At 58.3% G+C, this 15,351-nt stretch overlaps 2 protein-coding genes and 1 pseudogene across 9 annotated transcripts; 1 reads left to right on the forward strand and 2 right to left on the reverse strand.

Moving 5' to 3' along the window:
• Window positions 1-40: 40 nt before the first annotated feature.
• LOC109548405 (cytochrome c oxidase subunit 6A1, mitochondrial pseudogene) lies at window positions 41-3,841 on the reverse strand (annotated as a pseudogene).
• Window positions 3,840-11,899, forward strand: CIAO3 (cytosolic iron-sulfur assembly component 3). 6 transcript variants are annotated; one of them, XM_019925685.3, is made up of 12 exons: window positions 3,840-3,950; window positions 4,107-4,560; window positions 5,568-5,663; window positions 7,142-7,285; window positions 7,581-7,713; window positions 8,276-8,410; window positions 8,681-8,799; window positions 8,901-9,081; window positions 9,517-9,589; window positions 10,066-10,203; window positions 10,632-10,725; window positions 10,878-11,016. In XM_019925685.3, exons 2-12 carry the CDS (start codon window positions 4,495-4,497, stop codon window positions 10,884-10,886), a joined length of 1,188 nt encoding a protein of 395 aa, XP_019781244.1. In that variant the 5' UTR covers window positions 3,840-3,950; window positions 4,107-4,494; the 3' UTR covers window positions 10,887-11,016. The 6 variants fall into 6 exon arrangements, with proteins under 6 accessions (XP_019781244.1, XP_019781240.2, XP_019781243.2 ...); XM_019925684.3 differs by having other exon boundaries at window positions 3,844-3,950; window positions 7,126-7,285; window positions 10,632-10,789; window positions 10,878-11,899; XM_019925680.3 differs by having other exon boundaries at window positions 3,844-3,950; window positions 10,632-10,789; window positions 10,878-11,899.
• Window positions 6,969-14,504, reverse strand: HAGHL (hydroxyacylglutathione hydrolase like). Of its 3 annotated transcripts, none has more exons than XM_033839320.2 (8): window positions 14,372-14,504; window positions 13,921-13,985; window positions 13,715-13,832; window positions 13,527-13,635; window positions 13,347-13,450; window positions 13,028-13,129; window positions 12,652-12,731; window positions 6,969-11,456 (listed from the first exon to the last, which is right to left on the reverse strand). In XM_033839320.2, exons 1-8 carry the CDS (start codon window positions 14,474-14,476, stop codon window positions 11,123-11,125), a joined length of 1,017 nt encoding a protein of 338 aa, XP_033695211.1. In that variant the 5' UTR covers window positions 14,477-14,504; the 3' UTR covers window positions 6,969-11,122. The 3 variants fall into 3 exon arrangements, with proteins under 3 accessions (XP_033695211.1, XP_033695209.1, XP_004312943.3); XM_033839318.2 differs by having other exon boundaries at window positions 13,921-14,084; window positions 14,372-14,501; XM_004312895.4 differs by lacking the exon at window positions 6,969-11,456 and adding an exon at window positions 11,940-12,332.
• Window positions 14,505-15,351: the final 847 nt, after the last annotated feature.

Below are 15,351 nucleotides of genomic sequence, written 5' to 3' on the forward strand. Positions count from 1 at the left end.
AACTAGAGAAAGCCGTGCACAGCAACAAAGACCCAACACAGCCAAATAAATAAATAAATTTATTTTTAAAAAAGGAACACTATCAAGTCAGAAGCAAAAGCTAAATTCCAAAGCCATTTGGTGTTCAATAATTCAGGTTAAAGGAACAACGTTGAATTGTATGCTTTAAGTGGGTAAGTTGCATGGTGTGGGAATTCTTTCTCAGGAAAGCTGTTTTGTTTTGTTTTGTTTTGTTTTGTTTTTTGTAGTACGTGGGCCTCTCACTGCTGCGGCCTCTCCCGCTGCGGAGCACAGGCTCCGGACGCACAGGCTCAGCGGCCATGGCTCATGGGCCCAGCCGCTCCGCAGCATGTGGAATCCTTCCAGACCGGGGCATGAACCCGCATCCCCTGCATCGGCAGGTGGACTCTCAACCACTGCGCCACCAGGGAAGCCCCAGGAAAGCTGTTTTTAAAAGACAGTCCAAAGATCTGAACAGACAGTTCATAAAAGAAGACGTGTGAATGGCCGATAAGCACATGAAAAGATGCCCAACTCACTGGGGAGATGCAGATCAAACCCCACACAAGACACACCCGCCAGAACGAGGACACTTAAAGGGTCTGACAAGGAAAGTGTGTCTTGGGCCTGGGGCAGTGGGACTCACATCTGGTGGTGGGAGCACAAGGCAGTGTGGGCATTTCTGCTGCGCATTTTTTGTTTTTGTTTGGCCACGCCATGCAGCTTGTGGGGTCTTAGTCCCCCGACCAGGGATCGAACCCAGGCCCCTGGCAATGGAAGCGCAGAGTCCTAACCACTGGACCGCCAGGAAGTCCCTTGACTAAGTTATTTATTAAAGCCATCTCCTGCCATAAGTAAAGGGACAGAAGATCAGTATAATGGTCATCACTGGATACAAGAAGGTGAGCTTAAGGTCCTATACACTTTTCTGGTCCATGTGTGCAGAGTAATGGTCCAAACCAGTGCTGTGGTCCCCACTGGGTAGTGGTCCAGGTTCTCTTTATTCATCTTCATAGCCAGTTGGAAGTGAATTCACATGAGGATTATGGAATAGGGTATGGTTACCATCTCCCCAGGGAAAGGGCTTAGCCCTGATGCGGAGATGCGGGTAGGTGATGAACTCAGGTCTCTCCTCCTCTCCGTGGTGCTTCAGGAAGACGTTCAGCGTGCTCACTCCCACCCCGGGAAGCGCCACAAAGTAGGTGAGGGCCTTCCACATGCGAGCTGAGCCCTCCTCACCACGGCGCCACTCGACATAGGCTGCTCCAGCTGCAGCTGGGAACGAACCTTGCAGCCCAGAAACCCAGGATCCAGCTGCTGCCGCCATTTTCCACCTGGATCCGGCATTTTCTTAAGAAGTTAGGTATACTCCTAACCATACAACTTAGCCATTCCCCTCCTAAGTAATCCCTCCAGAGAAATAAACCTGGATGTGCACACAAAGTCTCGTACGTGAATATTCATAGCAACTCTATTCACAATAGCCAAAAATGGGGAAAAACAAATTTCCATCAGTAGACCAATGGACAAACGAAATATGGTATTATTCATATGCTGACCTACTGGTCAGCAATAAGAGGGAACAGACTACTCATACTTGGGGGAAAAGGATGAACTTCAACATCATTATGCTGAGTGAAAGGGGCAGATATCAAAGGGTACATAATGTATGATTCTGTTTCTATAAAAATGTTAAATTGCAAACGAATCCCTCATGACAGAAAGCACATCACTGGTTGCCGGGGCCAGAAAACTTCACTAAAACTCAGGATTCCTGTTCGCAGGAGTAACAGTGAGGAATCTTTTGGGGCTGATGGAAATGTTCTGTCTTGACTGAGGTGGAGATTTCACGGATCTGTGTAACCACCAAAGCTCTTTGGACTGTACCCTTTAAATGGATGCCTTTATTGTGCATAAACTGTACCACAATAAGATTGATTTAAAAATCAATAGCAAGGGCTTCCCTGGTGTCACAGTGGTTGAGAGTCCGCCTGCCGATGCAGGGGACACAGGTTCGAGCCCTGGTCCGGGAAGATCCCACATGCTGCGGAGCAGCTGGGCCCGTGAGCCATGGCTGCTGAGCCTGCGTGTCCGGAGCCTGTGCTCCGCAACGGAAGAGGCCACAACAGTGAGAGGCCCGCGTACCGCAAAAAAACAAAAACAAAGAATCCGCCTGCCAATGTAGGGGACACGGGTTCGAGCCCTGGTCCGGGAAGATCCCACATGCCGCGGACCAACTAAGCCTGTGTGCCACAACTACTGAGCCCGCGTGCCACAACTAGAAGCCACCGCTGTGAGAAGCCCGCACACCGTGCAGCAACGAAGACCCAATGCAACCAAAAATAAATAAGTAAAAAAAAAAAATCAATAGCAGGGACTTCCCTGGTGGCGCAGTGGTTAAGAATCCGCCTGCCAATTCAGGAGACACGGGTTTGAGCCCTGGTCCAGGAAGATCCCACATGCCGCAGAGCAACTAAGCCCGTGCGCCACAACTGCTGAGCCTGCGCTCTAGAGCCCGAGAGCCACAACTACTGAAGCCCGCGCACCTAGAGCCTGTGCTCTGCAACAAGAGAAGCCACCCCAATGAGAAACCCGCACACCGCAATGAAGAGTAGCCCCTGCTCGCCACAACTAGAGAAAGCCCGCAGGCAGCAGTGAAAACCCAAAGCAGCCATAAATAAATAAAATTATTAAATAAATAAATAAAGTGTGCGATTCAATGGTTTTTAACATATTACATTATTAATTTTAAAACTGTGTTAAAATATATATAACAAAATTGGGCATTGTAACCATTTTTAAGTGTACAATTCGGTGGCGAGAGTTACATTCACAATGTTGTGCAATCATCGCCACTATCTATTTCCAAACCTTTTTCATCATCTCAAACTGAAGCCCCTTCCCAAGGCCTTGGTAACTCTAATCTACTTCCTGTATCTATGGATCTGCCTGTTCTGCACATTTCACATAAGTGGAATCACACAGTAGTGGCATCTGTGTCTGGCTCTCTCACTAGACACAGTGTTTTCAGGGTTCGTCTACATTACAGTGTGTCAGTGCTTCATCCTTCTATAGCTGAATGACAGTCCACGATGTGGATGGACCACATTCCTTTATCCGCATCTGCCGATGGTCACTTGGGCAGTTTCCATCTTTTGACTAGCCCCCACCTTTGCTCCACTGGTTCTGGGGGAGAGAGATGGAAACTGCCCTGCATATCTACACGCAAACTGTCCCCCTCCAGCATTAAAAGAGCCCTCCTTTGTCCCCCAGCCTCAGCCAGAGCCCCCTATGCTATAAACCCTCTCCATCGCCCCAGCCTAACTGACCCTCATCCTGGCCCCATCCCAACAGCACTTATTATCTTCACACATTTTTTGTAAACGTTCTCTGGGGCACTGCAGTGAAACTAAGTTTATTTTGTATTTGTCTGGTTCTAATAATGAGTGAGAATGTTGAGATTTCAGGCATCGAACCCCAGACTTTAGTCAGATATTGCCAGGATGGTGGGTGCTGGGGCCTGGAAGCCCACCAGGTACAGCCCCTGGTGAAAGCCCCTCTCACTGCTGAGAAGGAAGTTCCCATCCTGGGAGCCAAGAGGAGAGGCAGCAGGTGCTGGAGGAGGCAGCACCAACACCTGGGCCTCAGGCACCTGGACGTCACAGTTAACCCGCAGGTAGATGAGGTATCACCCGGTAGAGCCCACATCAGAACAAGAACCCCAGGAAGAGCACAGGCTGGAATGGGCCCCCAGCATGTGAGATCATGCCGTGCCCGCGGGTATTCTGGGGCTGATCCTGCCAAGGCACCTTCAGGAGTGGGCCCACGTGGGTCCCGGGGATGTGCCAGACTCCATCACTGGCGTTTTCTGGAAAGCCCCATAAAAAGTGGTCATTACCTGTACATGACGACTCAAGAACTGAGTCCAGCCAGCAACGGTTCTGTCTCAGGTAATAACATCGCACAGGGAACTGGAGTTTTCTCAGGCTGGTCTTTGAAATAACCGCGGACTCTCTCCGAGAACCCCAGGGCTCTGCACTGAGCCGCAGCCTCGGGAGGAACGGCTCCCCTTCCCCGTCACTCTCATTTTCTTCTCTTTTCAACAGACACTGGGCGTCTCTGCGTACCCGGCGCCCTTCTGGGCTCTTGGGCTGCGTCCGGAGCCAAGTAAAGAAAGTTGGCTGCATCTCTCCCGGGGAGGAGACGGCGGGGGCCGCACACCTGGCTGGCAGGTGAGCCCGGGACCGCGAGTGAGGCGCCCTCGCCTCCCCGCCGCCCCGCCGCCCCTCTGCCTCCCGGCCGGCGCCCAGACAGGGTGGAGAGTGAGAGGTGCCCGGGGCCTCCAGCAGGGAACCCGCGCCTGCCAGACACCCGGCCGCTTAGCCAGTCGCGCATGAGCCATGCGGACGCTTTCCGGCAGCGTGGCGGAACCGCTTCGCCGTTTCGCGGCATTTGGCGACACCTGCGCTCGGCGGCGGGCGGCAGTGTGGCACCATGGCGTCGCTCTTTAGCGGGGCCTTGCAGCTGACGGACCTGGACGACTTCATCGCGCCGTCTCAGGTGGGCGGGCAGGGCGGCGGCCGTGCGCGGGGAGCCCCCTCCGCCGCAGTCTCTCCCCTGAGAGAGGGGCTCAGAAGCGGGGCTGCTGGGTCGCACAGCCCCGTAGCTTCCGCGTCCCCTTCCCGGGCGGCCACTGCAGCCGAACTCACCTAGCTTGGGGCCCGGGAGACCCTGCCGAGCTTCCCTGGCCAATTCCTTGCGTGTGAACAGAGTGGGACGGCCCCACCCCGCTGCGAGGACTTGGGAGGTGCTCCGCTGGAGTCACCGCGGTGGTCGTCGTAGGTGTCGCCCCTGGGGGGGAAGACAGAGCTTGCCCCCAAAGGGGACAGGACAGCTGCACTTGAGAGCCGGCCGCCCTTATCTGATGTCTCCGCTTATCGGTTGCTACCAGCCGTGCAGGACCAGGGCTCGGAGGGCCATAGCTAAGCCGTCCCAGGAGGAGGAACGGGTGGGGCTGGTCCCGGCACAGCGGCAGGAGGAGCTCGGACAGGCCTCCCACTAAGGCTTTCTGGGGCTAGTTCCCTTTGGGAATGCGATGGCCAGTGAGGTGCTCCTGTTGAGAGAGACCGCGAGAACTCCAGGAGTTGGGCAAAGAAAGGAACTTTCTTCCAGGAACTGGGCGGGGCCAAGCGTTCCTAGCGACCCCTTGGCTTCTTCCCAGCAGTCGATGAAAAACTGGCCACGGTGCCCCGCCAGACGTTTACGCTGAGGAAGGTGAGGGCGGGGGTTGGTGCTGTCTGCAGACAGGTTAGCGTGCAGGCCCAGTCAGCACCGCCTCCATCTGACTGTGACCTGCAGAGCGACTCTTGGTCGGACAGAGTGTCTGACCAAGCGTGAGTGAGTAGGGAAAGTAGTGACAAAATCCATAGCGCTAAGAGTGCTTCTGGTGCAGGAAGACCGGAATCAGGGCACAGTTTTCGTCCCAGGTGGTGGTGTGGCCATCAGGCTGCCCCTCTTCTTCCGCCTCTGTGCACTCAGGTGCCCGTTGGGGTTTCTTACTGGTATAGGATTGCATCAAGCCCATGAGGGTGGATAAGAGGCCGGGAAGTGGCGTAGCCAAGATCCACGTCGAAGATGACGGGAGTTACTTCCAAGTCAGTCAGGTAAGTGCCAGCTTGGTTGGCCTGAAGCACGTTTCACTGCTCCGTCGAGTGACAAATGCAGGGGCCACAGGACCTTGCACGTCTCACCAATCCTTTCTCAGATATGTTCTGCAGAGAGCTCTTTGCAGAGATGGCAGTTCCCGCATCCCCTCCCTCTCTCCTTCTCTCTCTGAGTTGTAATTGTGTAAGATTTTCTAGTCCAGACCACTTGTTCTTAGGGAACACCTACTTCCTGTGTAATTTAGCAATGACGAGATCCTAATCCAATGGCGTTAAAATTTACCCCGACTGTTTGCCATTTGGACTCTCAAGAACATCTGTGCTGTCCCAGGGACCGCAGGCACCACCAGGCACGCTGGCCCAGGAATCCTGCCCAAGCAGGGGAGGAGCCACAGGATGGTTCACGGTAGGGCCAGACAACAGGATCCAGAGTTCACAAGGAGAGAGCCACTGTTCACTCAGCCCAGGAGGGTAACGCAGCAGCACACCACGGGTCCCGCCTAAGCCCAGCACAGCACGGAAGACTGGGTCCTTTTTAGGGACCAAGTGGGCGCTGCTCCAGAGCAGCAGTGGTTGATCTGGAGGGAAGTCGGAAGCACATCAGCCCCCTGCTCAGCACAGCATCACAGCCTGTCCTTGAGACCAGTCCAACCTGGGAAAATGCACTGAGCTCAAATTGTGGCTTTGGTGCTAAGTAAGGCCTAGTGATCTGGGCTGGAAGGGAGTTCCTGTCTTGTCAGCCCCCTGGTAACACTCTGGGCCCCTGAAGCTCGCCTGGCCCTGGCTCAGACCACTCCTGTGTGTGCAGAGGGAGTGAAGGGGCTCTACTGGGATCATTTGCAGCTAAGAAGAGTTGCCCAGCCTGGAAGCTGGCTTGAACACCAAGTTCTGCAACTGTCTGGCCGAGTCTGACAGTGTGACTGCCCCTTGTGTCCCTCACCCACTCTTCCATGTGTTGGCACTGGGCAGGCACAGCCCAGGTGGGCACAGGCTCCTGCCATCTCCTCCCTCTGCCCCTTTCCTTGTCCCTCTGTCCTTTCTTCCTTAATCTTTGCCCTTGCCTTTCTCTTCCTCCTCCATTTAGAGCCTGGCCTTGGGCATTTTCCTGTCCCCACAGCCCCGTGAGGGCAGCCTGGGGACCAATGACTGTCCAGGGCCTCTGTGATGAGTCAGCTGCTCCTTTGCAGGTTTAATGCCTGTCTCCCACCCCTGGCGGGCAGCAAGCCTCTTCAGTATGATCTGACGTGCAGCCAAGTTTGTACCGAAGTTAGAATTTGGTGCCACTATGAAAATCTAGAACGTGTATACGTGTTTCTGCAATAAATATTTAATTTCTAAGAAGTTACAGCACATAAACCCAGTAGTTGGTTGTCAGTGTTGTGAGACGGAGAATGAAGGTTTCCTGTGGGTCCCATCATCTGAGAGCTCCACGTCCTCATGCGGAGGGCCCTTGGGGTACCAGGTTCTTGTGCTTCCAGGATGGAGGGACAAAGAAGCTGGAGAGGGCCAAGATCTCGCTGGACGACTGCCTGGCGTGCAGTGGCTGCGTCACTTCGGCAGAGACCGTGCTCATCACTCAGCAGAGCCACGAGGAGCTGCGGAAGGTTCTAGGTGCTAATAAGGTGAGCGGTGGGACAGTCTTTGGAATGCCACTCTAACCCGACATCAACCCCAGCATCCCTCACTCGTGTTGTCAGGGCAGCTCATCTTCTGGTGCCCTTTGTCCTATGTCTCCTAGTGACTCCTGACGTTTTTAGGTCTCATCGGTGGGATCTCAGTCAATTACTTGTATTTTGACATTGAAGTGTTAACCCTAAACTTTAGGTTCTACGTGTTTGCAAAAATGACATGCCTGATGGAGTTAGGCTTGGAATCTGTTAAACACACAGAGTGAGCGGCAGGTCCCTTGCTTTGCAGATGGTGGCGCCCGATCAGCAGAGGCTGGTTGTCATCTCGGTCTCTCCCCAGTCCAGAGCATCGCTGGCTGTGAGATTTCAGCTGAATCCTACAGACACTGCCAGGAAATTAACTGCGTTCTTTAAAAAAATAGGTAGGTGCTGAACCTTGGGTGAGCTCCAGCTTGGACACGAGAGCTGGCGAGGGGCTCGTCATGCCCCACTATCACTGGGCTTAAACACATCAGGAACTCTATCTGAGGTTGACTTCAACTTGAAGTTCTGTTTTGATACAGAGAGCAGTGCCTTTTAATAGAAAGCTGTCTGAATTCTGATGTTGCACTTCCCCGAGTCTGGAATTTACCCACTCCTAATATTGTTTTTAAACTATCACCATCAAGGCACATCTCCCAGGTCTGAGTTGGGTTCTGGCTCAGATCAGCTGGTCGACCTCTGCGTGCTGGGAGTAGGGCTGGGAGGACGTGGGGTGAGCCCCGGTGCCGGCGGCTGCCCTAGGCAGCATGCAGAGTTTGGCCTGGTCCCTGGCAGCCACCGAGCTCAAAGGAAGGAAAGCCCAAGGACACCGGGCTGTCTGCATGCACACCAGCGTGTCATGTGACGCCCCACGGGAAGGCAGAGCCCTGCTCCCGGGGCGAGGTGGGCAGCGCCTGGGGCTGTGGCCATCCTTCTTGGGGTGAGGTGGGTGCTCCCTTGCAGGGGCACACTACGTGTTTGATACCGCCTTCTCGAGGAACTTCAGCCTCCTCGAGAGCCAGTGGGAGTTCGTGCGGCGATTCCGAGCACAAGCCGATTCCAAGCAGGCCTTGCCTGTGCTGACTTCCGCCTGCCCAGGTATGCTGATGCTGCGGACCGATGTCAACAGCTGGACATGGGTGACGGGAGTGCTGGGGGAGGGGCTCGTCAGCAGGCACTGCCTGAGGGTCACCTGTAGTCGCTTCAGTTCCCAGAGAGGTGATCATAGGGACACCTGAGATACGTATCGGCGACAGCACGGTGGGGGCTTAGTGGGCTCCTAACTCCTGTACAAGTCGGTCCACCCCAGAAAGTCACACCCCTGCCCTGCTCGCTTCCCCCACCACCCCCACCCTGTGTCGGCCTCAGGCTGGATCTGCTACGCCGAGAAGACCCACGGGAACGTCCTCCTCCCCTACATCAGCACCGCCCGGTCCCCGCAGCAGGTCATGGGCTCCCTGGTCAAGGACTTCTTCTCCCAGCAGCAGGTAACAGGGACATCTTACAAAATGAGCCAAGACTGCAGTGGTCAGGACCCACACACAGAACTGTGCTCCCAGCCGTGCCTGTGCTGTCACCCCCGCCTCAGCCTTTGCTGCTGGGGCCAGGCAGCTGCACCACTGCCGTGTTCTCCACGCAGCATTTGACCCCCGACAAGATCTACCACGTGACGGTGATGCCCTGCTACGACAAAAAGCTGGAAGCCTCCAGACCCGACTTCTTCAGCCAGGAGCACCAGACACGCGATGTGGATTGTGTCATCACAACAGGTGCGGGGCCCCGAGCCTGCTGGCGCTGTGTCCCCAGCATAAGGCCCAGCACAATCCCCCTGGCTCATGTTGGTCACCCCGTCTGTGAGTTGAGCAGCCTTGCAGAGGCTCCCAAATGCTTAAAAGAAAAATGAATGCCCACCCGGGAGGCAGACGATCCAGGAAGGGTCGCTGTCCAGGGACGCAGTGCCCTGCCCACTCCAGGCGCATTGCGAGGCACCCCAGGGTCAGGCGCGTCTGCCCCACCACAGCACCGGGAGGCCCTTCAGAAGTGGAGTTGCCTCTGGCTGGGTTCATCCCCCACTCACGAGCACGGGCTGGACGTCTGGCCACTCACAGGTTGCTAGGGATGCAGGTGGTGGGGACCTTTCATGGTCTCTGTTTTTGTTGAGATTCAGCTGAAGAGCGTCTGTCTGTGCTGTGGTCTCATCGTAGGAGAAGTCTTCAAGCTGCTGGAAGAAGAAGGGGTCTCGCTGTCAGAGCTGGAGTCGGCTCCCCTGGACAGTCTGTACGTCGTGCCTGCCATGTCAGGGGCAGTAAGCTTGTCCAGCATTGGGGTGCTCTTGACCTTGGGGTCAGAGGTGTCCTGGTGGGCAGCAGAAGGGACGAGGCGGGGGCAGGCACTGTCCTCGCCCCTCTTCTCTGCCTCAGCTTCCTTCTGGTTGGTTTTGCATCTGCCCCGTGGTATGTGTTGGTGTCCAGAGGTGGTTGAGTTCACGAGGCAGCCTGTGGACAATTGGCTGATGGTTATCAGAGCTGACCCCAGCTTCATACAGGTCTGAGCTCCCCAGAACAGGTGACATGACGGAGGGGACAGTCCTTTTCCCCCAGAGCCTCCTCCTGACACACCCACAAAGCCCTGGAGTCTGTGACTCATCTTCCACTTAGAAAGCAAGTGCTCTCAAACAGAAGTTACAGAGGTTACCCAGAAGCCTTGGTGGACAGCAGCCCCACTACCACCTGAGGCCATGCCCTCCTCCCCAGGTGCAGCAGTGTATCTGCCCAGGAGCCTACCAGCCATCAGGGTGGGGGCTCGGGGGGCTACCTGGAGCACGTGTTCCGGCATGCAGCCCAGGAGCTCTTTGGAATCCACGTCACTGAAGTCACCTACAGACCCCTGAGGTCAGTGGGAAGGGCTGGAGCTTGGGGCAGGGCAGCCTCTCGGGGCACCAGGCAGGAGCTGGGCCCTCCCCTCTGGCTCATGTGAAGGGGCCAGAGCTCTCCAGCCCTTGGTCTCCTCATCATAGGACCCAGTGTCCCCTACCCACAGCACGGTGACCCAGGGCCCCAGAGGCCCATGGTGGCAGGACAGTTTTCCTGGCACAGGGTGTGTCCCAACGTGAGTCCCCATTCCAGGGAGGGCGGGCTGGGGCCCTTGTCAGACCTTGGGAAGGTGGGGTTCCCATTCTACAGACCAGGAAACCAAGGCTGGGGCTGAGGCCACCTGCCCCACTCATTGAAGGGAGCCTTCTACCCTCCCCTATCACTGTCCCCCACCCGGGAGGAAGCCTGGGTGTGCCGTGTGGACAGCCTGCTCTGTGTGCCCTCAGGAACAAGGACCTCCAAGAGGTGACTCTGGAGAGGGAGGGCCAGGTCCTGCTGCACTTCGCTGCGGCCTACGGCTTCCGCAACATCCAGAACCTGGTACAAAAGCTCAAGCGAGGGCGCTGCCCATACCACTATGTGGAGGTCATGGCCTGCCCTGCAGGTAGCTGCACACAGAGTGGGCCCTCTGGGACCCCGTGTGCTGACACCCTCCCCTTGACCACACTTCTGCCCGTCCTTCTCTGCCACAGGCTGCTTGAATGGTGGAGGCCAGCTCAAGGCCCCTGACATGCCTGGCAAGGAGCTTCTGCAGCAGGTTGAGAGGCTATACAGCATGGTCAGGACCGAGGCACCAGAGGACGTGCCTGGAGTCCAGGAGCTGTATGGGCACTGGCTGCAGGGCGAGGGCTCAGAGCAGGCCAGCCGCCTGCTGCACACAAGCTACCACGCGGTGGAAAAGGCTGGCTCCAGCCTTAGCATCAGGTGGTAGGAGGCCTCAAGGATCCACCCGGCCCAACACAGCCAGCACCGGGACTCCCAGGAAGGCATGTGGAGTCTCCAGCAGGGAAGTCGCCCGAGACCCCAGGGCATACCCCCAAAATGCTGGATGAGATGTGGGGACATTGGGACCCACATAGAGATGGGACTCAGGACCCCCAGCCAGTAAAGGTGACTTCAAGCCTGTGCTCACCTGGACTCCCCGCTGCAGGGGGCCAGAGGTTCCACCACCTGCTGGAACCTCTCCATGGGCCCAGAGCCCTAGAGGTGCCCTGACTCCTCCTGGTTGTGGTGGCCTAAGCTGTGAGGGTTTCAGCTCATCCTGTGGGGAACTTAAGGGAGAGAAAAGGGGGGGTTCCTCATCCCCCATTTCTAGAGTCACCTGAAGCTGCGATGTGGAGGGTGGTGATAGGCTGGACCTGCCAGGCTGGTCAAGCTCACAGCAGAGCTTGGGGAACCCTGCCACGCTGGGCAGCAGAGGACACTGGCAGGAGACAGGCACCTGGTCCATGACCCCAGCTGGGGATGGGTGCTCCCTCCACCTAGAACCAGGTGTTCGAAGAAGCTGCGGTCTCTGGGGCTTGAGAACCTCTGTCTTGGGGGCTGAGTCCAGGTGGGAAGGACTCTTGCTATCAGGCCTCAGTGGTCTCGCTGGCTGAGTCCTGTGTCCACAGCTGGACCCCCACTTAAGGGGCAGGGGGAGGGCAGATTGCATTCAGCCCACCAGGCCTGGCCCCGAAAAGCTCACTTCTAGTAAAGGGGACTCTCTCTGAAACCAGCTTCTCTTCAAGAGTGTTTACCAGCATCAAAAAAGAGGCCTTTCAAAGCTTTATTCAAGTTTAGGAGCCCTGTGCACCCCACTAGGCTGCTTCGCAAACACCCAGGTCTCGGGGCTCACTGTGGCCCAGAGAGGGGCCCCGGGTGTCCAACACCAGGAAAGGCCAGGGCGCCCACCCTCTAAGGCTGGGCAGGGCTGAGGAAGGCTCGATCCTCCTGTGGGTCAAGGGAGGAGGGGTGTGTGGCCCAGCCCACGTAGGGCTCACTTCGGCCGGGGCATGCTCAGGAGCCCCCACTGCAGCGCGAGGAGTGCCTGGGCCTGTGGCTGCAGTGGCTCAGCTGCCCGCTCAAAGCTCGCTCGCTCCCTGCAGAGCACTTCCAGGACTTCAGCTGGGGCGACCTTCCCTGTGAACTTGTGCACAGGCTCCTCTCTGCAGGGAGAGGGGGTTCGATGGGAACCGCTGGGCAAGCTGGACGTGGCGGTGGAAATGAAGCCACTGTTGGAGGGCATTTAAAGAGCAGCCTCTCCCTGGTGCCAGACAATCCAATAACCAGTCCCCCAACACCTCCCTCAGCATCCAAATGACTGCCAGGGAGGCCCAAAGGACAACAGTCCGGCCCCATGCCAGCCTGTTCAGCAGCATGGCCCCTGGGGAGGACACAGGTCCTCCCGACATGCGCTGGCTCAGGCCCTGCCATGTGCTCCCCCGCCTGCCCCACAAGAGGGCCCGCACGCTGGCCAATACTCACGCCACCCTCAGGAAGGGGTTGTAAAGGAGCTCCTCGCCCAGGGTTGAGGGCACCGTGGGCACATCATCCTCATCCCTCTTCTGGAATGACCACAGGCCTTTGTCACAGCCTTGTCTGGCAGCTCCAGGCAGCTTGGCTCAGCTTACCAGTCTGGGGGCTTGAGCCTAGACCCTGAGGGCAGGCACTCATGGGCCAGACCTGCAGGCTGCCCAGCTCCCCTCCCTCACCAGTGGGAGCCTTGGCTGGCAGAATGCCCTGGGCCAAGCCATGTCTGGTCACCTGGGTCGATCATGGTGGACTCCCCTGCAGTCCCTCCCTGGTTCCAGTCCTACCCCACCCTCCAACCTTGCCACTGAGAGGGGAGGAGTGGTCACACCTTGGCCCACGATAGCTTGGCCTTCACGTGGTTGTTGCAAGGCTCCACTTTTTGTGCAAACTCGAGGTTGCCCAGTGTGTGCTCGTGACCACAGAACACCTTCTGGAGAAAGAAGGCACTTGGGGTGCACAGCACCACCATAGGCAGAGATGGGCAGAGACACTCACCCCAGTGGCCCAGCCCCTCCCCCCTCGCCTGGTCCACCTGTCCCCACGGCTGGCAAGCAGTCATCCTGAACCCTGGCATAAGGCAGGTGCAGAGTGCACCAGTTATGTAGGGAGGCTGGGCCCCATGAGAGGGTAAGGGGCAGGCGGCTCACTGTCTCAGGGGGCAGGGTGCCCAGGGTCTCCACCAAGCTGTGGTACATCTGCTGAGCTGTGGTCTCCAGGCGTGAGCCGCAGCCGGCCACAGACAATGCGTCCCCTGGGGAGTTGGGTGGGTCAGAGAAGGTGGATGGGGCAGAGGGAGGTGGGGTGGGTAGGCGCAGGGCAGCCAGTACCCGAGAACACGGCGGGCGGGTCCAGACACTCATCTTCCCACAGGAAGTAGCTCATGTGGCCCGAGGTGTGGCCGGGCGTCAGGAGGCAGCGCACGTGGATGGCCCCAAACTATGGCAGAGGAGCAGGTGGGCCTGTAAGGTGGTTGGGCCCAGGGCGCTCTCCCCACCCCTCCTGAGTGCACGCTCACCCGCAGCTCCTCGCCATGTACCAGCCTGCGGGTCAGTGCACAGATGCGCTCATCTGCGCCCAGCACCACCAGGCCAGGCAGCAGCCTCGCCAGCTCCGTGTTGCCCCGGGCGTGGTCCCTGCGGGTGGGGGGAAGCAGGATCACATGCGGTCAGGGTAGGGTAGGGGTGACACCCTCCTGCCTCAGCCCGCCCTGATGGCACTCACCAGTGGTGATGGGTGGTCAGCACAGTTGTCAGTGATACCCCCTCCCGGCCCACGATCTCCAGCAGCTGAAAGGGATGGGAGTTAGGGAGATGCAGGTGGTCCAGGTGGCTGCCTGTGTTGGGGCGCCAGGCCCGGGTGCACAGTGCCCCAGGCAGGGGACGGGCCTGGGGGTAGGGGAGATCCAGCAGACAATTACTGAGCGCCCAGCACACACAGTACAGTTAGGCACCATACGCAGGGAAAAGGGGAGACCCGAGACGGCTCTAACCTCAGAGGAGACCCAAGATAATCAAGAAACCCTAAACGCCAAATAACCAGAGATGAGACAATAGGGGAAGGATCTGGCCCCGGCAGCGTAGTCTGGAAAGCCTCTCGGAATGCGGACTGACGGTCTCGGCCTACGATGCCTGTGCCCACAGCTGTGCTCCCGCCGCCCGAAAGCTGCCCTCACCCTTTTGGGCACGGCCACGTCCACGGCCACAGCCTCCCGCGTGTGCTCCTCGATGACCAGGTACATATAGTTGTCCTCAAGCACAGGGATGACTTTGACCTTCATGGTCGCAGAGCTCAGCCACCCCGCGCCTCCTGAGCCCCTTCCTCAGGGTGGGACTACCCTCTCCAGACCCTAGGCAGAGCTGTGCGTGGGAGGGGTCAGCTCCACAGACACGCTGGGGGCCAGGAAAGGAACCGCACTCCCTGCTCCCGGACTTCCCCGAGGGCCCTTGAGGAATCCCAAGCTCCTGGCTTAAGTTGACCTGCAGCTGCGGGGACCAGTCTCTAGCCAAGACTCAGCCCGCCGCAGGCCCCGCCCCCGCGCAGCAGGCCACACCCCCTATTAACCGCGCCCTCTTCCGGCTCCGCCCCCAGCCACGCCGCTGCCCCGGTAGGCCCCGCCTGCCTCCCAGGCTCCGCCCCCTCCCCAGGTGCCCTCCCGCCGCAGCGCGACCCTGGACCAGCCCCTCTCCAGGCCCCGCCCCTCAACGTCCTTCCGCAGGCCCCGCCCTCCCCAGGCCCCCTCCCTCCGAAGTACGACCCCGGCCCGCCCCCTTTTCCGGTCGTCCACTCACCCCAGCTGGGCTGCGCCAGCTGGTCTCAAGGACTGCCTAAAGGACAGCCGGACAGAGGCGGGCCTCGGGCGCCTGTCACGGGGCCTGGACGGAGCGCGCCGCTCACCCGGGCCGCCACCAACGGCCCGCGCCCCTGAGACCCGCTGGGCCCTCCTGGAACCTGCGCGCGCGGGAACCGGCGCACAGTGCCCAGAGCACACGCGTGCGCGGGAGGGAGCGCGCGCGTGCCCGAAGGGAGCTGCACGCACGTCTGGCCAGTCGCGCCCGGCGCTGCGGCGCCTCCTCCGCGAAGCCCTCCTGGCACCGGGCTGAGACAGCCCTCCTGAGTACCCCGGACCCGGACTGGGACGTCTGAGCCCGCTTC

Source organism: Tursiops truncatus, chromosome 15 (genome assembly GCF_011762595.2).
Source record: "Tursiops truncatus isolate mTurTru1 chromosome 15, mTurTru1.mat.Y, whole genome shotgun sequence".
Taxonomy (NCBI): domain Eukaryota; kingdom Metazoa; phylum Chordata; class Mammalia; order Artiodactyla; family Delphinidae; genus Tursiops; species Tursiops truncatus.